This window comes from Podarcis muralis, chromosome 7 (assembly GCF_964188315.1).
Source record: "Podarcis muralis chromosome 7, rPodMur119.hap1.1, whole genome shotgun sequence".
Lineage (NCBI taxonomy): Eukaryota > Metazoa > Chordata > Lepidosauria > Squamata > Lacertidae > Podarcis > Podarcis muralis.
This window is the reverse complement of record NC_135661.1, coordinates 979,572-999,758: the sequence shown is the minus strand read 5'-3', so window position 1 is coordinate 999,758 and position 20,187 is coordinate 979,572. Positions and strand designations below refer to the sequence as shown.

General features: G+C 50.3%; 1 protein-coding gene across 1 annotated transcript in view; it reads right to left on the bottom strand.

The window, feature by feature from the left end:
- The window catches only part of LOC114602823 (basement membrane-specific heparan sulfate proteoglycan core protein-like), a 218,570-nt gene that overhangs the window by 120,623 nt on the left and 77,760 nt on the right, over positions 1–20,187 (bottom strand). The window contains exons 12-21 of the mRNA XM_077930973.1: positions 18,840–18,959; positions 16,788–16,919; positions 15,368–15,512; positions 15,124–15,275; positions 13,651–13,797; positions 11,601–11,764; positions 9,727–9,906; positions 8,304–8,500; positions 5,807–5,954; positions 5,524–5,651 (exon numbers count right to left, since the gene is read on the bottom strand). Of these exons, the coding sequence (XP_077787099.1) occupies positions 5,524–5,651; positions 5,807–5,954; positions 8,304–8,500; positions 9,727–9,906; positions 11,601–11,764; positions 13,651–13,797; positions 15,124–15,275; positions 15,368–15,512; positions 16,788–16,919; positions 18,840–18,959 (1,513 nt within the window). The remainder of the gene's footprint in view (positions 1–5,523; positions 5,652–5,806; positions 5,955–8,303; positions 8,501–9,726; positions 9,907–11,600; positions 11,765–13,650; positions 13,798–15,123; positions 15,276–15,367; positions 15,513–16,787; positions 16,920–18,839; positions 18,960–20,187) is intronic.

The window sequence follows — 20,187 nt, the reverse complement described above, 5'->3', positions numbered from 1 at the left end:
CCATGGACGTGCCAATCACCATTGACTCAGGCAGCAATGCGGACTTTATAGGGCAGGACTTTGTCAACAAGCATGCTATACAGTTGCTGCCGGCCACACTGCCCCTGCAGGTTGTCACGGTGGATGGCAGGGAGCTGCTAGGGGGGCAAGTGGTGCAGCAGACGCCACCAATGGTGATGCAACTTGGGAATCACAAAGAAGTCATCAGCTTCAACGTCACTCAATTGTCGGACACGCCCATTGTGTTGGGCATGAGTTGGCTGGACAAGCACAGCCCAACGCTGGCTTGGTACCAGAGGCAGCTGACCTTCGGCTCTTCCTTTTGTGCTGAACACTGCATCGTGCCCAGGCAGGAAGGAGAGGAAGAAGAGTCACAGCTGCTGCTAGGCACGCTGCAAGCGATTCCCCACAAGTACGCAGAATTTTTGGAAGTTTTCTGCGAGAAGGAGGCAGACAGGCTACCCCCTCACAGGCCATATGACTGCAAGATTGACCTGCTGCCAGGGGCGGCGCTGCCTAAGGGGAGACTGTATTCCATGTCAGAGGACGAACTGCAAGAACTCAAAGAGTTCATAGATCATAATTTGGAGCGCGGTTTCATCCGAGAGTCCGAGGCGGCGGGAGGCAGCCCGGTGTTCTTCGTTAAGAAGCGGGATACGCCCCAAAAGAGGCTTGTAGTGGATTACAGGATCTTGAACAGTGTGACTAAGCCGTCGGACTTCCCCATGCCCCGAATTGACGACCTCCTCGCAAAGGTGCGGAAGGGCAGAGTGTTCACCAAGTTGGACCTGCGAGGGGCGTACAACCTCATTCGCATGCGGGAGGGAGATGAGTGGAAAACAGCCATGTTCACGCCACTGGGGACCTACGAATATAGAGTTATGCCTTTTGGATTGCAAAATGGCTCCCACGTTTTTCAAGCATTCATGCATCACGTGTTGGCGGGACTTCTCTACAAGACGTGCGTCTGTTTCTTAGATGACATCCTGATCTTTTCGGAGTCGCAACAGGAGCATGACAAACACGTCAAGGAAGTGCTGAACAGGCTAAAGCAACATAGGCTCTACGCCAAGCTGGAGAAGTGCCAATTTGACGTGACGGAGGTGGATTTTCTGGGCTACAAGCTGTCTGACAAGGGGCTCGCCATGGACAGCGCCAAGATTCGAGCGGTGTTGGATTGGAAGAGCCCGCGCAACCGGAAGGAGGTCCAACGGTTTGTCGGCTTTGCGAACTTCTATCGCAAGTTTATCAAGGGCTTCGCTATGCAGACGGCGGCCATCACTGACACGCTTAGCTCCAAGAAAAAGAAGTTCATTTGGACACAGCAGGCGGAACAGTCCTTTCAGGCACTCAAGCGTCTCTTCGCGTCGGAAGAGCAGCTGCTTCATGTCAACCCCAGCAAGCCGATGAGGGTGGAGACAGACGCCTCGGACAGAGCCGTGGGGGCGGTCCTGCTGCAGAAAGACCCGCAGGGGGTGTGGCGACCGGGAGCGTTTTACTCCAGGAAGCTCAGCAAGTCCGAGCAGAACTACACCATATGGGACAGGGAGTTGCTGGCCATTCATGCAGCGTTCAAGGCGTGGAGGCACTTTCTGATCGGCGCCAAGCACACGGTGCAGGTTTGCACGGACCACAAGAACCTAGAGCACTGGCGCACGGCACAGTTCCTGAACCAAAGGCAGATACGTTGGGCTGAGTTCTTTGCGAACTTCGACTTCCGAATAGAGTATGTCCCGGGGGACACCAACATCATGGCGGACGCTCTCTCTCGCAAGCCACAGTATCTGGAGGACGCAACGCCAGCGGCCGCCATGCACATCTTCGCACCAACAGTGTGGGCGTGCGCCGCGGCAACCGTGGATCTGGAGGCGGTGCGACGAGCGTTGCAGGGGGACTCCTTCGCGCAAGCAAAGATGGCAGAGGTGCAAAGGGGCAAGGCAGCGGCCGACGGTTTCCAGTTAAGAGATGGATTGCTCATCCGTAAAGGGGCCATCTACGTGCCGGGAGACGAACTTCGCGCCAAGGTGCTGCAGCAGCTGCACGACGCGCCCACTGCAGGGCACTTCGGCAAGGAGAAGACGGTGGAATTAGTCGCCAGGGATTTCTGGTGGCCTGGAATGAGAGGGGAGGTCGCAGACTACGTGGCGAGGTGTGACACCTGCCAGAGGGCGAAGCCAGTGCTTAGACCGCCGGCCGGACTGTTGGAACCGCTGCAAACTCCGGTCGAACCTTGGGAGAGAGTGGCCCTGGACTTTGTCACGGATCTGCCCAGCTCGAGGGGCAAGACGGCAGTGCTGGTGGTGGTGGACTTGTTCTCCAAGATGGCACATTTCATTCCGTGTGCGAAGGTGGCCACGGCGGAACAAACCGCCAAACTGTTCATAGACCACGTGTTCAAGGTTCACGGTCTGCCACGGTCTATTCTGTCCGACCGGGGGCGGCAGTTCATCTCGAATTTCTGGCAGAGGCTGATGGGCTTCCTGAACGTCAAGATCAACCTGGCGTCGGCGAGACACCCGCAGACCAACGGGCAAGCGGAGCAGGTCAATGCCATCATGCAGCAGTACTTGAGGTGTTATGCAAATCAACAGCCTGCGACGTGGGTGGATTACCTGCCGCTCGCCGAGTTCGCCTACAACAACACGAAGCACGTGTCCACGGGGGTCACGCCGTTCTTCGCCAACAACGGGAGGCACCCCAGAACCTTCCCGGGACTGGAAAGGCTGGGGGAGGGGGAGCCGCAGACGGCAGATGCGTTCGCGTCGGAGCTGCAGGAAGTCCACGATCAGCTGAGGCGCCACCTGGAGCTGGCCAAGCACGCATACAAGGTACAAGCGGACAAACGCAGAAGGGTTGGCGAAGAGCTCCACGTGGGAGACTGGGTCTGGTTAGCAGCCCACGCAGTGCCGGCCAGGTCGTTGGCCAAGAAGAAACTAGGGCATAAGCAACTGGGGCCCTATCAAGTCGAAGAGCAGGTCAACCCGGTGGCCTTCAGGCTGGCGCTTCCAGAGGGTTCCAGAATGCATCCGGTGTTCCACAGATCGGTGCTCACTCCCTACAAGGCACCGCACAGGTTTCAGGAACCCGGAACGGCGCCGAGTCCGGTCAGAGACAGAACAGGGCACGCAGGAGTGGCACAGAAGGAGCGCATCAACGAAGTCACAGAAATTTTGGACTCCAGATGGGGGGAAGAAGGGGTAGAATACTTTCTCGCCAAGGAGGGCACCCCGGCCAGTGCGAACAGCTGGGTGCCGGGCTACGCCTTGGACGAACCTCTGCTCAAAGACGAGTTTCATGCCCTCTTCCCACATAGACCGATGCCAGCAGACTTTTTCGACGACTGGCTTTTCACGCCCACGCTTTCGGCCAGCACGTTCCGGGGGTTCGACTCGGACGAGGACCCGACACGAGACGTCCGTTCCCCGGAGGGGTCACCCTCGGGATCTGCCTCAGAACCCTCGTATTGGTGGGACGACAGACCAGAGGAGCAGTGGCGCAGGAAGTGGCAAGAAGGTCCAGGACGAGCAACGCCGCCAGGAGGAAGTGAGGGAGAGACGGACATGGACGTTTTCGGGGACGACCCAGGTTTCGAGCACGGCGGCACAGAGATGGAAGCAGAGGTGACCGTCGTCGACGAGAGCAGGGAGGAAGAACCGGAAGACTTCGGATGGAGGCCCGCTACGGGAAGCGAACGATACCCGACATTCGTCCCCTTGACACAGCAGCACCCAGCTCCAGCACCGGAAGGAGGGGAAGGGGGAGTGGGGGGCTTCGAGGGGGGGATGGATGTCAGGGGTTCAGGAGCAGAGGCAAGGGCAAGGGAGGAAACAGAGAGCGAAGGGGAGGAAACAGAGAGCGAAGGGGAGGAGGCAGAAGAAAAGATGAGTGATGACGACGACCCGAGATCTCCGAGTCTTTCCAGTGAATCGGAGGATTCACAGAAAGGAGCACCAGTGGTCAAGGCAAGGGGGGAGTTTAGGGGGGCACCCCAGGAAGATAGAGCCAGAGGGGACTCAGAGGAGAGCAGTTGGAGATCGGGACCAGCGTCACCGCCAGAGAGCAGGGAAGAGGAAGGGAGCCAGGGGGCAAGCGCTGGCAGCTCACAACAGGAGGGAGGGCACGAGTTAGGGGTGGCCACACCTCCATCTGGGAGCGAAGAGACGGTTAGACGGAAGGTGGAAGGTTGGGCGCGCGCGCCAAGTTCAAATGCACAGGAAGGCGGCGCAGTAGGCAGTCCGGAAAGGGAGCCGGGTCCTAAAGCCCGGCGCAAGGAGACAGGAGGGTCCGGGGGGTCAGCGTCAGAAGAATCCCGGAAGGAAGAGACCCAGGGGGGCAGAGGGACCCAGAGAAGAACAGTCAGGCGGAAAAGGTGGAGCAGGGCTAGGATATTAAGTTGGTGTACAAGGGGCGGAGATTCAGACGGAGCTTCGCCGATCTAGCTACTAGACGTAGAGTTGCACGCAGCAGCTTGAGAATGGAAACTGTAACTCAATAAAGACTTTGACTTAATGACCGTTGGCTAGCGTGATCCTCTGTGAGCTAGGATCTTGAAGCAACTCTGACAATAGTACAATACATTGATTATTGGGTAAAAGCCTCAGCGCCTAGGGCTTGCCGATCGCATGGTCAGCGGTTCGAATCCCCGTGGTGGGGTGCGCTCCCGTTGTTCGGTCCCAGCGCCTGCCAACCTAGCAGTTCGAAAGCACTCCCGGGTGCAAGTAGATAAATAGGGACCGCTTACTAGCGGGAAGGTAAAAGGCGTTTCTGTGTGCGACTCTGGCTCGCCAGATGCAGCTTTGTCACGCTGGCCACGTGACCAGGAAGTGTCTCCGGACAGCGCTGGCTCCCGGCCTCTTGAGTGAGATGGGCGCACAACCCTAGAGTCTGGCAAGACTGGCCCGTACGGGCAGGGGTACCTTTACCTTTACATTGATTATTGCTTTTATTTTATGGATCAATGGTTAGAAAGTAAAATTCATGTTAAATTGCTTTTTTAGGGGTCATTTTTAAAAGCCTGGAACAGGAAGTTTTTAATGTGTGACATTTTAATGTATTTTAATCTTTGTTGGAAGCCACCTAGAGTGGCTGAGTGGGTGGGGTACAAATAATAAATTATTATTATTATTATTATTATTATTATTATTATTATTATTATTATTATTATTATTACATTTTGCATTACTTTCTATGAAAAAGCATGCCTTGGTTTTGGAACGGACTTCCGGAATGGATTAAGTTTGAGAACCAAGGTACCCCTGTACAAGGCAAGGTGTTCCCAGAGGTAAATTCATGGATATGGACTCACCGGACTCCCTGTCCTTCCCTGCAGGCTCAAGGTTTGCTTTCAGGGCAACAGGAAAATGGCAGGCACACCCACCCCCGGAAGCTGTGCATCTTGGTCTTTTCCTAATCTCCTCTCCTGCCAAGCCTGCCGAGAGCGCAGAGGGCAGGCGGCTGCTGACGTCCTCCAGGACAAACCGTGACGATGATCACCCGCCATGCAAAGACCCTCGGCTCACTCACCTGCGGGGGGCTTCGGTGTACGGGCAGGGGCAGGGGCGACAGGCGGTGGGGGTGCCCTTGGTGGCGTCTCCAAAGAAACCCGGCTTGCATTTGTTGCACTGGGGCCCTTCGGTGTGGTGCTGGCAGTTCTGTGGGGCAGGGGGAGAAGCGGAAGAGACAAAAGGAAGAGGGAGGTGAAGGGCAGGGCGTAGCTTTCCCCAAATCCCTCCCCCCGCCAGACAACCCACTTCGCGCCCCTCCTCCAGCGGCCGTCACCACCCCCGCCACCAGCTGGCAAGCTTACCAGGCAGTAGCCAGAGAACGGGCCGCAGGTGCTGGAGTGCCCGTTGCAGTTGCAGCCAGAGCACGTGCCCAGGTAGGGCCCGCCGGGCACTCGCTTGAAATGGGCCTCGCAGCGCTCGCAGGAGAGGCCGGCGTACCCAGCAGGGCACCTGCAGAGAGACAAGCGGGAGGTGAAGACAGCGGAGGAGAGAGGATGGTTTATGGGCTGCCAGGAAGGACACTGCAGACTCTCTGTAAGGCAGGCTGCAGAGGCGACAAACTCAGCCTGCAGGTCGCATGTGCTGAAGAAGCATGGCTCAGTGGTAGTGCAGCTGCTTGGCATTCAGAAGGCCCCAGGTTCCCAACGGCAGCATCTCCAGTGAGGGCTAGGAGGAGACTCTCGCCGGAAACCCTGCAGAGCAGCTGCTGCCAATCAGTGTGGACAATACAGAGCTATGGATGGAGAAAGGATGCGACTTGCAACTCAGGTACTAATGTCAGCAGGTTAATTTCAGTGGGGCTACCTTTGAAGGTATGAGACATGGGTGGCGCTGCGGGTTAAACCACAGAGCCTAGGACTTGCCGATCAGAAGGTCGGTGGTTCGAATCCCCGTGACGGGGTGAGCTCCCGTTGCTCGGTCCCTGCTCCTGCCATCCTAGCAGTTCAAAAGCACATCAAAGTGCAAGCAGATAAACAGGTACCGCTCCGGCGGGAAAGTAAACAGCGTTTCCGTGCGCTGCTCTGGTTCGCCAGAAGCGGCTTAGTCCTGCTGGCCACATGACCCGGAAGCTGTACACCGGCTTCCTCGGCCAATAAAGCGAGATGAGCGCCGCAACCCCAGAGTCGGCCACGACTGCACCTAATGGTTAGGGGTCCCTTTACCTTTGAAGGTGACCTGGAAACTACAACTAATCCAGAATGTGGCAGCAAGACTGGTGACTGGGAGCAGCCGCCGAGACCACATAACACCGGTCCTGAAAGACCTACATTGGCTCCCAGCACGTTCCCAGACACAATTCAAGGTGTGGTGCTCAGCTTTAAAGCCCTAAATGGCCTCGGCCCAGTATACCTGAAGGAGCGTCTCCACCCCCATCGTTCTGCCCGGACACTGAGGTCCAGCTCTGAGGGTCTTTTGGTGGTTCCCTCAATGTGAGAAGTGAGGTTACAGGGAACCAGGCAGAGGGCCTTCTCGGTAGTGGCACCCGCCCTGTGGAACGCCCTCCCATCAGATGTCAAGGAAATAAACAACTACCAGACTTTTAGAAGACATCTGAAGGCAGCCCTGCTTAGGGACGTTTTTAATGTTTGATGTTTTATTGTGCTTTTACTTGGGGACGCAGGTGGTGCTGTGGGTTAAACCACAGAGTCTAGGGCTTGCCGATCAGAAGGTCAGCGGTTTGAAACCCCGCCACGGGGTGAGCTCCCGTTGCTCGGTCCCTGCTCCTGCCAACCTAGCAGTTTGAAAGAACGCAGTGCAAGTAGATAAATAGGCACCGCTCCGGCGGGAAGGTAAACAGCGTTTCCGTGCGCTGCTCTGGTTTGCTAGAAGCGGCTTAGTCATGCTGGCCACGTGACCCGGAAGCTGTACACCGGCTCCCTTGGCCAGTAAAGTGAGATGAGCACCGCAACCCCAGAGTTGGCCACGACTGGACCTATTGGTCAGGGGTCACTTTACCTTTAAACCACAGCAAGCATCTGATGGTGACTGAGCAAAGGGCCATCTCCACAAATGCATTTGAAGGATTCAGTTTGCTTTTCCGTGAAGTGATGCTATCGGCCGATTGTGGTGTTTGCTCAATCGGCCCCAGCATGCTGCCCTTCAGACACTTTACACTCCAATACCCAGTCTGCCCCATCCAGCTCAGCTGTATGGCACTGGAGCTGATGGGAGCATGGGGCTGAGTTGGAGTCCAAAGCTTAGCAAACAGCTGCTTCGGACAGCTCCGTTTTGGAGAGAGAAAGCAGGCTGATACAAACCTCTCTATCCCAATAAGCAAGTTGTCCACGACTGGACCTAATGGTCAGGGGTCCCTTTACCTAATACAGTGGTACCTCTGGTTAAGAACTTAATTCATTCCAGAGGTCCATTCTTAACCTGAAACTGTTCTTAACCTGAAGCACCACTTTAGCTAATGGGGCCTCCCGCTGCCACCGCACTACGATTTCTGTTCTCATCCTGAAGCAAAGTTCTTAACCCGAGGTACTATTTCTGGGTTAGCGGAGTCTGCAATCTGAAGCGTCTGTAACCTGAAGCGTCTGTAACCCGAGGTACCACAGTATTCTGTTGGGAGTCACCCAGGGTGGCTGGGGAAACCCAGCCAGATGGGCGGGGTATAAATAGATGATGATGATGATGATGATGATGATGATGATGATTATTATTATTAGCCTCCTCTGAGCAGGACTAATTTGGACGCAACCCACAGGTGCAGGGTCGCAGCAGGCTGGCTCGAGCCCCACCCCCTTTCCTGCCCAGAACCACCCTGGATGTCAGCAGGTGCCCCCATCGCTGGCACACCTGCATTCCTCCACACCATGCGCCAGGCCCAAGCCGGTGACCTCCGTGGTGGTTGTGTCCATGACGATGTCGCTCAGCCCCACACTGGCCATCCGGTTGTCATAGACGGTCTGGATCATAACCGCCTCCAGGTTCTGGAGGGTGAGCAGCAGCTCCTCACGGCTGACGGAGGCTCCCGACTCCTTCTCCCAGTGCTCCTGCAGGGGGACACCCAGCGGGCGAAGAAAGGGCTAAGCGAAAGCTGCAGGAAAAATCCCCTAATTGCGTGGGCTTCCCCGAGAGCGCTAGCGAAGAAGGCCACAAATCTTGTGACTGTCAATGTTTTAAAGAAATGGTCTACTAAAAAACCCCAACACATACCACTTCAATCATAAAAATCTATATGGGAAACAAGAGGGGAGAGACCCTTTTTGGACTACAGTGGACCATCTGGATACGAATTTAATTTGTTCCGGCGGTCCGTGTGCCCCCTGAAAAATCCACATCCAGAGGTACCACTTCTGGATACTTCTGGGCTTGCTGCTTTTGCAACCCGAAGTTTACGTTACTCAAGAGTAACGTAACCTGAGGGTCTACTGTATCTGAAGAACGGCTATGGTCAAATAAAAACTGAATTATGAATTACGAGCAGCGGAATGAAGTACCACCACCCAACACGGTAGGTATAAGGTGGGAATGAAAACGTCATGGAATTAAAGGTGGGAACTCAAAATTGAAAGAAAAACATATGTTGAAACAGAAGCAAGCTTGCAAAACCTGTGAAAATCAATAAAAAAAATGTCTATATGAAAGAAAAAACCAATCGAAGTATAAAATAAATAAGGGTAATGTTGCTTCTACCCACCCAACCCAGCTTGGCTCACTTGTTTGAGTCACCTTTCTTTTTTTTAACCCCCTTAGCCAAAGACTGCCCCAGAATCATCATACATACATCATAGGAGGTGGTCTACAGCAGAAATCCTGTCTGCCAGGATACCTAATAATGGTTGCTGATAGCATTATGGGCAGCCTGGCCATTCTTTTTTTTCCTTTTTTTTAAATGAATTTTATTAGTATTTTCCACACAACAACAACACGAAAGATATCAAAAAATAACAATACACAACACACAAAAATCAACATTTGAAAACTAAAAAAAAAAACAACAAAAATCCATATCTTACAAGTTAATATTATAAACACTAAAACAACAACAAAACCTTGAGTCACCTTACAGTTCAATGTGATGTGGCAGTTATGAGTATTTGCCTCTGAGGGGCAGGGAGAGATCTGGATTCAAATCCTTGCTCAGGCAAGAATTTTGCGCTGGGCAGAGCCCACTCTCTCTCCCCCCTCCCAACCCAGCCTACTTTGCAGGGGTGCTGAGAGGAGCGTTCAGCCTCAGCAGGATGGAACAAGCCCTCCCCATTCCAGCCACACTCACCTCGGTGAACTGGACCTGGCGCTGGTTCACCACCGAGGGCTGGGTGGGCACCTGCACGCGGTAGATCAGCTTCTGTCCATTCCCCACAATCACGAGGTTGGGTTTCTGCACAGGCTCCGATTGGCCCCTGGCCAGGCCGTAGCGCACCTTGAAGCGCAGGAAACCTCCATAGGAGTCCACCTGCAGGCAGAGCAGAGAGGGAGGGAGGTCAGGAGGGGGCAACCCAAACGTAGACCCTGGCCCTCCAACCCACCCCCATTAATCCATGTGCCCATTCAGCAGAAATGTGAGCTGGGAACCTTCCTTGGACGACTGCAGGGTTGTGGAGGGAGAGAAAGTTAAACCCTGAAAGGAGGGAGCCATAATTATAGGGACAGAACTACCTAAATCATCTAGAACTTGATTCATGTATGCTTACACAGCAGCAAGAATGTTACTTGCGCCAAAATGGGAAAGAATAGAAGTCCCAGCAAAGGAAGAATGGATACAAAAACTTATCTGACGAAAATGTTCCAACTAACATTTGTTAAAAAACCTGAAGCATTTTTGTTAGGGATTTTAAGGAAAGACCTGCCAAGGAAATTTAAGAATATCTTCATGAATGCGACAACAGCGAAAAGAGTCTTAATAGCACAAGGTTGGAAGAATGAAGAAACTCCGACTAAAGAACTATGGCAAGAGAAACTGATGGACTATGCGGAATTGGCGAAATTGACATATAAACTACGTGGTAAGGACAACTGTGACTTTAAAGAAGAATGGGAACCTTTTACAAAGTATTTAAAGAAACAACAAAATGAACTGGACTCCTTGGCAGGTTTTGAATAAACATTCACAAATTTATTATTAATAACATATAGATATTATATGTATAGCTGTACATTGGTACCTCGGGTTAAGTACTTAATTCGTTCCGGAAGTCCGTTCTTAACCTGAAGCACTACTTTAGCTAATGGAGCCTCCCGCTGCTGCCGCGCGATTTCTGTTCTCATCCTGAAGCAAAGTTCTTAACCCGAGGTACTATTTCTGGGTTAGTGGAGTCTGTAACCTGAAGCGTATGTAACCTGAAGTGTATGTAACCCAAGGTACCACTGTACTGTTAAAACGGAAGGGGGTCAAACCATCGCAAGAGGTGTTAAAATTTTGGGAGGTTGGATAGTTACAATGGAATGGTCTCAGTGGTGAGGTGCACATTTTTATTCTTATTTATATATTTATTTATGATTATTACTTTGTCAAATGAATAAATGAATACATTGTTCTTCTTGTTTAGTCATTTAGTCATGTCTGTCTCTTCGTGACCCCATATAAATACATTAATAAATATGAAAAAAGGACAGAATCCTGGAAAAAGGAATAAGACATAAGCTCTGAGCCCCTCTCCCCCACCCTGTGGTTTGGCTTAGTTACATGGTTAGATAGTTACAATGGAATGGTCTTGGGGGTGAGGTGCATATTTTTATTCTTATTTATGTATGATTATTGTTGTTGTTGTTGTTGTTGTTTAGTCGTTTAGTCGTGTCCGACTCTTCGTGACCCCATGGGCCAGAGCACGCCAGGCACCTCTGTCCTCCACTACCTCCCGCAGTTTGGTCAGACTCATGCTGGTAACCTCGAAAACACTATCCAACCATCTCATCCTCTGTCGTCCCCTTCTCCTTGTGCCCTCCATCTTTCCCAGCATCAGTGTCTTCTCCAGGGAGTCTTCTCTTCTCATGAGGTGGCCAAAGTACTGGAGCCTCAGCTTTACTTTGTCAAAATAAAACAGCAACAAAAAAACAAATACAAAAAAAAGGAAAGAAAAGGCAGCTAATCCTGTTCTTGAAACTGGCCTATCATTCAGCGCCATGAGGACTCAAACTCGCTCCTCTCACCTTGTTCCCCAAGAACTGCCCCGGGAGCATCCAGAAAGAGTCGTGTACCAGGAAACGGCGGGAGAGATCGACCAGCTGGAACTCCTGCAATCCGGGGTCAATCTGCAGCTGGGTCGAGGAGAGGGGCGGCGTTCCGGGCTGAGAGGGGGTCGTCACATTCACCCCTGGGGAAAGTGACACGGGAATGGTGTGATAAGAATTTTAAGGTCTTAGATATATATATTAAATGTTCATAAATGTTCATAACAGATCAGCACAGGAAGACCGACCTGAAACCATTTTGATTCCCAAACTGACCAAACATTTTCTCTGCAAGGTCAAAGGAAAATGGAAAAGCTTCCCCATTGCATTTTCCTTCACAAATCCTGTCTTAATGGCACATTTAAGATACGAATAGGGCGTGAGTCTGCGACCTGGCTCAGGAACTAAGTATTTATCATTACAAAAGACTGGCCAGGCTTCCCAGGCAATCCAATCAAGTGACCATTAAACAGGTAACCTGGCAGACAGGAGGTAAACAAAGCACTCAGATTTCTGCTGTAGACCGTCCTTTCTGTGATGTAGGTATGATGTATCTAGGGTGGTGGTCTTGAGCTACACCCCTTCTGTGTGAAGGGAGGACCCTGTTGCAACAGATCAATAAAGATCAGACTTACTAGCTGCTTTGCTTCTCAATATTCTCTGGTTGGCCTGTTATTTTCTCCTACAAATAGGGAACCTACGTAAGGACTCTATATGGGCTCTTGGATACCCCATAAGGGAAAAGGGCAGATTGATTTTGTTTACAACAATGGCAGGGGGATGTCGCAGGGCACCTGGTTGGCCTATGTGAGGCCAGGATACTGGGCAAGATGGGCCCCCTGGGGCCCGATCCAGCAGGGTTCTTCAGAGGCCTATTAATGCCACCGGATATTCTCTGAGGAAAAGTTAGTGGAAGACCACCTCAAAACCCAAAGCCCTCCTCCCCCCCTTCCCCTGTTATAAGAATTCTAAGGTCCCAAGTGGGACGCAGGTGGCGCTGTGGGTTAAACCACAGAGCCTAGGGCTTGCCAATCGGAAGGTCGGCGGTTTGAATCCCCGCCACGGGGTGAGCTCCCGTTGCTCGGTCCCCGCTCCTGCCAACCTAGCAGTTCGAAAGCATGTCAAAGTGCAAGTAGATAAATAGGTACTGCTCCAGCAGGAAGGTAAACGGCGTTTCCGTGCGCTACTCTGGTTCGCCAGAAGCGGCTTAGTCATGCTGGCCACATGACCCAGAAGCTGTATGCCGGCTCCCTTGGCCTGTAAAGCGAGATGAGCACCGCAACCCCAGAGTCGTCCGCGACTGGACCTAATGGTCAGGGTCCCTTTAACTTTACTTTAAGGTCCCAAATATACAATAAACATTCATAAATGTACAAGGCAAACACATACATAAATATATAAACTACATGTCTGAAATAGTACAGGAGAGCAATCCTGAAGTCACTTTGAGTCTCTGAAACTGACCTCAAATATTTCTCTGCAAGGAGGAAGGAAATGGGAAAGCCTCTCCATTGTCTTTTGCTTACCTGTCTTAAGGACATATTTGTGTATGAATAGGGTGAGCCTGTGAACTGGATTCAGGAATTAAAAGTATTTAGCATCACAAACAAAAGGCCAGGCTGCTCAGGTAAAGCAATCAGTGACCATTATCAGGTATCCTAGGATTTCTGCTGGAGACAGCCTCTTGTGATGTATTTCTGATGTAGACCACCCCCTTCTGTGATGTATGTATGATGCTTTGGGGGGTGGTCTTGTGCTACAGGGTGGGCAATTTCAAAAGTCTATATAAGGGCTTGCACACCATTGTTCTGGGTCCCTCCTCCCTCCTGCATGTGGTGAGTGAGGATCCTGTCGCAACTGTCGGATAAAGATCAGGCTCACTAGCTGCTTTGCTTCTCAATATTCTCTGGTTGGCCTCTGTTATTTTCTCCTACAAATAGGGAACCCACGTAAGGACTCTATCTGGGGTCTTGGGTACCCCAAAAGGAAAAGGAGAAGTTTTTTCTTATAACACCCCCAACCCACTTACCTTTGAAGTTGTCGGGTGTGTCGAAGCGAAGGCGGATCTGGCTGCGGTGCCGGCTAGTTCCACGGCAAGATTTGGTGATGCCGAAACAAAAGCAGGGGAAACACTGGGAGGTTTCCTCGTTGTGAAAGTGTCCTTCTGGGCAAGGTCCTGGGGTGGGGGCGAAAGAGGAGACTGTCAGGGATCCAGGGTGATGGATGGACATGCCAGCAGGTTTTTTAAAAAAGATTTCAGTGATGTAAATCAAACAAATTAATACAGCAGCTTAGTATATACAGGAGAGACATAAAATTTGGTTGGGACGATACTAAAGGCCAGTAGGAAAGTGTCCTGTCAAGAGGGAGTCCTGTGCATCTGTGTTTGTTGCATGTACACTAGTGGCCAAAATTGTGGAAACCTTTTGGGAAAAGTGTATTTTCGTGGTTTGATGGCTCATAACACCACTTTCTTTTGGAGTAATACCATAAAATTATATATCAATGGAAAGATAATTTAATGAAGAATGTAATGCAACAAGGGCTGTTCAGTTACCTATATTCTATCAAAAGCTATAGCCAATAACCAGAAAAAGGAGTGTTTAAAGAGCCGATCATTAAATTATCATTTCCACTGCTATAGAATTTTATGGTATTTCATAGATCTGTAGTCACCCCTGCAATGCAGGAAACATTTGCGGGGCTGAAACCCGCAACCCTCATGACTGAGGTTCTGGCAGCCAGCAGCATCTATGTCAAGAGCTTCTGAGAGTGTAAGCCTTTCACAAGAGCATGAAGAGTTTGCTGGATCAGGCCAATGACCCAGTCTCCTGTTCACACAGGACCCGAGTGCGAGAGTGCCTGTGGTTTCTGGCACCTGAGATTCAGAAGTAGTGCTGCGCCCAACTCTGTAAGCAGAGCAGAGCCCTCTCCTCCGTGGATTTCTACAGTCCTCTTTTAAAGCCACAGGTTAACTACGCACTGTGTATAAGTCCCAACCAGAGAAGAATGGCAGATTAAGTTGGTGGATTATGCCGAAATAGCCAAAATAACCGGAGGAATCAGGAAGACCAAAATTGTAATAAGGAACGGGAAATTTTATAATCTATCTTAAAAACCATTCTAAACAGCTAAAATCGTTAGTAGGATTGGAACAACACTTGTAGTTTAATGGTGAATTTTGGACACAATGGAGATGTAAAAGATTTGGATTATCATAAAAGATGCAGGAGGAAATGATTAATAACAGGACCCACAAAGGGGAGGAGGGAACTCCAGGAGAGTCCTTGGAATCTTGTTTTTATGTTGTTTGTTGGATATGTGATTATAAAATTTTAATCTGAAAAACCAAATAAATATTTTTAAAAAAACACACACACACACACACACAAAGAACTACGCGCTGTTTAAAGAAATGCTTCAACAGATATGCTAATTAGATGGATAGATCAGCACCTGCCCAAACGGTCCCCACCCCGCCTTTCTCGACCCTCTGGCTTACCTCGTCCAGGTGTGAGGCTCAACACTCCATCAGGGATGCCAAAAACCATCCCCCGGGCGTTGATGGCCTCACAGGTGTAAGCTCCCTGGTCGGCCTCTTTTACGTCTTCGATAACCAGTGTCCCCCGCCCGTTCTTGCTCGTGATGGACACCCTGTGGCCGTAAGGGGCAGAGTCAGCATCCCAAAGCCCAGGTGGTGGAAGAAAAAGGTGGGGGGAGTGGAGACCAGACCACCCGCAGCTTACCTGCGGCTGCTGGGGATGTGGCCCCAGTTTAGCCTCCAGGTGATGATGGGGGTGGGGACGCCCACGGCCACACAGGTGAAGCGGACTGTCTCTCCAGGGGCGGCCTGGATGGATTCCTCAGGGGGCGTGATCACCTGGGGAGGGGCTAGACAGGGAGAAGGATCATAGAGTTAGAAGGGGTCCAAAATATCACCTAGTCCAGCTTCTTGAAGGCAGGAATTGCAAAAGAAAGGGGGGAGCATCTCTCTCGTGCTCTCCTTTCACCTCAACCATGAAATCCGCAAATGGAAATGCCTACCCAGCAGTGGCCTAATGGTCAGCATGACGGACTAGGGCCTGGGAGACCAGGGTTCGAATCCCCACTTGACCACAAAGCTCACTGGGTGCCCTAGGGGGACAGTCACTGCCTCTTAAGTCTATCTTACCCCACAGGGTTGTAGTGTGGATTAAATGAGAATCATGCACACCAACACCACCTTGAGCTCCTTGGAGGGGGGATATAAACACGATAAAATATTGGCTGGGATTATAGCATTAAGCTCTGAAAGGATTCTAGTATTTGACTGCTGTACTGAGCTGCAATTTTGCAAATCGTCTGTGATCCACTTTGGAGTCCACCTCTATGGAGTTCCATCCTTATTTCAGACACTGTGATATATCGATATAGGTCCGTATAGTAAAAGCCATGGTTTTCCCAGTAGTGATGTATGGAAGTGAGAGCTGGACCATCAAGAAGGCTGATCGCCAAAGAATGGATGCTTTTGAATTCTGGTGCTGGAGGAGACTCTTGAGAGTCCCATGGACTGCAAGAAGATCAAACGTATCCATTCTTAAGGAAATCAGCCCTGAGTGCTCACTGGAAGGACAGATCCTGAAGCTGAGGCTCCAATACTTAGGCCACCTCATGAGAAGAGAAGACTCCCTGGAAAAGACCCTGATGTTGGGAAAGATGGAGGGCACAAGGAGAAGGGGACGACAGAGGACAAGATGGTTGGACAGTGTTCTCGAAGCTACCAGCATGAGTTTGACCAAACTGCGGGAGGCAGTGGAAGACAGGAGTGCCTGGCGTGCTCTGGTCCATGGGGACACGACTAAACGGCTAAACAACAACAACATAGGGCACCCCCATCGGTGGTTTACCCTTCCATGGACTCCCTGCAGGCAGGCAGGAGTCAAGATACAGCCTGGCTTCACCTCAATGCCTAAGACAAACCACTCACATCTGTAATCAATAAAATTGTGGCCTATTTGAACCCATAAACCAAATATTCTGTGTCAGGGTGATTTATTGTTTTCCTGGGAACTTTGTGGTTCATGTGCCTCAGGACACAAATCATATTCAAAGTCCACTTTTGGGGAGGGGGCTTAACTCTTCCCACTCCATCTTGCTCTCCACCCCCACCCCCCACCCCGAACTCACTGCAGCCAATCTCGTCAGAGCGATCTGCGCAATCCGTCTCGTCGTCACACTGGTAGCTGGCCGGGATGCAGGTGCGTGTGGACACGCAGACGAACTGGTCTGGAGCGCAGGTGTCCCCGGGGCCCTTGGTAGCTGCGGAGAGGACAAGAGCATTAGCGGAGCAGCCTGGGGTGAAGAAATGGGCTCACCAGCTTGATATTGCTTTAGTGTGGCAGCACCTACACTGCGGAACTCCCCGCCTCTTGACCGTCAGGCAGGTGCCTTCATTGTACAGTGGTACCTTGGTTCTCAAACGCCTTGGTCTTCAAACAACTTGGAACCCAAACACTGCAAACCCGGAAGTAAGTGTTCCAGTTTGCAAACTTTCTTCAGAAGCCAAACGTGCTCCGTTCTGAGTGCCACACTTCCAATTTGAGTGTTACGCGGAGGTCTGTCTGCTTTTGCTATTTATTTTGCTGTTTTGTGGCTCTCATTTTTTGTTTTTTTGACTGTGTGGAACCCAGTTCAGCTACTGATTGATTGATTGATTGTGTGACTGCAGTTCATTGTTTATTGCTTTCATTTTACGGATCAATGGTCTCGTTAGATAGTAAAATTCATGTTAAATGGCTGTTTCTGGGGTTGTTTTTACAAGTCTGGAACGCATTAATCCGTTTTTGCATTACTTTCTATGGGAAAGCACGCCTTGGTTTTGGAATGCTTTGATTTTGGAAAGGACTTCCAGAACGGATAAAGTTTGAGAACCAAGGTACCACTGTACACTTCTCGGCACCTACTGAAACGTTTCCCAATGGAGCAGAAAAGACTATTTATGTACGTGACCATGGCTGCTCGGATGTTATTGGCCCAGAGATGCAAAGAATATAAAGTCCCAACCAGAGAAGAATGGCAGATCAACTTGATGGATTAGGCCGAAAAGGGAAAAATGATCAGAAGAATCAGAAAGCAGGAAGGCCAAAAATTTAATAAGTAATAGGGAGAATTTATAACTTATCTTAAAGACTACTGTAAACAGTTACAATTGTTAGAAGGACTGGAATGGCACCTGTAGTTTAAAGTTTTGATGCCATGTGGATGACTGCCTACAAAGCTTCATGTATATGCTTGGCAACTGTTTTAAGAATTTTCAGTAAAGTTGATAATACATAAACAAATAAACACAAGAAAGAAATGGTTGTATCCAATGCTAGCCCAAATGGCCACCTGCCAGTGATTCTTGCATTGCAGCGGGTTGGGCTAAATGACCACTGGGAGTCCCTCCCAACCCTTTAATTCTATGATTCTATGAATACTGAGGACATACCTGTTGAAGTTACCAGAAGTGCCTAACTTCACCCCATTAATTCCAATGGGCCCCCTCTGCTGCTGGTCCTACTCAGAGGAGTAGTAGTAGTAATAATAATAATAATAATAATAATAATAATAATAATAATAACCCAACCCTGCCCATGTGGCTGGGTTTCCCCAGCTACTCTGGGCGGCTTCCAACAAAATATTAAAATACAGTGGTCTGTTAAACATTAAAAGCTTCCCTAAACAGGGCTGCCTTCTGATGTCTTCTAAAAGTCTGGTAGTTGTTTTTCTCTTTGACATCTGGTGGGAGGGCGTTCCACAGGGTGGGTGCCACTACGCATCGATGTAGATCCACTGATGTTCACTGGGCATGACTAACTTCGACCCCATTATGGTGGTACCTCTAGTTACAAACTTAATTCGTTTTGGAGGTCCATTCTTAACCTGAAACTGTTCTTAACTAGAGGCGTGCTTTCGCTAATGGGAGCTCTTTCTGCCGCTGCGCCGCCGGCACACAACTTCCGTTCTCATCCTGGGGCAAAGTTCTCAACTCCAGGTTAGCGGAGTTTGTAACCTGAAGCGTTTGTAACCTGAGGCGTTTGTAACTCGGGGGTACCACTGTAATTCCAAGGGGCCTGCTCCAGGGGGAACTTCGCTGGATCCATTCCAAAGGGCCTCAGCTGTGGTGCTTGTGTTAAGCCCTGGGACACGAAACCCGGATGCAAATCGACAAACCCCTGGCGCTCCCAAAACGCTTACGGCAATTCAGCTCGTCCGAGCCGTCTGTGCAGTCGTTGTCCCCGTCGCATCGCCAGAGCTTGAGGGCGCAGTGACCGTTCCGGCACTTGAACTCGTTGGGTTCGCAGGGGCTGGGGGTGCCTGTCCGGGAGACAGAGAGAGAATTCAGAAGCTGGTACCCGGCCATGGCCCACAAAACCCTCCCCATCTGTCAGGGGTTCTCTGAGCAGCAGAGGGACGGGCAATATTACCCCCCAGGGGTTGATTCTAACTCTAAAGATCCAGGACTCAATGTTAAAATAAGTTGAGATTTCTCTCAACCAGATTCCCAAATATCTTAGCCAGATTCCCAAATATCTAACTTTTTTTAACATATTTTCACACCAGACATTTTTTCTAACGTATTTTTCACCTTATCATTTCTAATGTCATAATAAACATCAATGGAGATAGGGGACCAGCTGGTCTTGTTCCTTTTTCTATCTGGCATTTGTCTGAAAGAATATTATTTATTAAAATATTTGTGGATTGATCAGTATAGATAGCTTTAATTCCAGCCAGGAAAGCTTTCCCTATTTCCATTTTCTCTAATACCTTAATCAAAAATGGCCAAGAAATATTATCAAAAGCTTTCTCCACATCTAAAAATATTAATGTGGCCTGTTTTTCATTTCTGACTTCCAAACACTCTATTAAGTTAATTAGATACCTTACATTGTCCTTCATTTGTCGGCCTAGTAAGAACCTGGCTTGGTCTCTGTGGACTGATGTAGTTACCATCTTTTTTAATCTGTTAGCTAAAATTGTAGCAAATAGTTTATGATCACAATTCTAGGACTCGGTGATCAATCAAGGTCCTACTTAGCCCCACAAAACAGAAGCTGATGCTAGATTACTCTGTGGCCCTGGTAAGCTGTAGCTCAGCAGCAGAACATCTGCTTGGCATGCAGAAGGCCCCAGGTTCAATCCCTGGCAGCTTCTCCAGGTGGGGAATATCCCCTGCCTGATGGGCCACTGCTGCCAGTCCGCGTAAAAAGGTAAAGGTAAAGGTACCCCTGACCATTAGGTCCAGTCATGACAGACTCTGGGGTTGCGGCGCTCATCTCGCTTTATTGGCCGAGGGAGCCGGCATACAGCTTCCGGGTCATGTGGCCAGCAGGACTAAGCCGCTTCTGGAGAACCAGAGCAGCGCACGGAAACGCCGTTTACCTTCCCGCCGGAGCGGTACCTATTTATCTACTTGCACTTTGACGTGCTTTCGAACTGCTAGGTTGGCAGGAGCAGGGACCAAGCAATGGGAGCTCGCCCCGTCGCGGGGATTCAAACTGCCGACCTTCTGATCGGCAAGCCCTAGGCTCTGTGGATAATA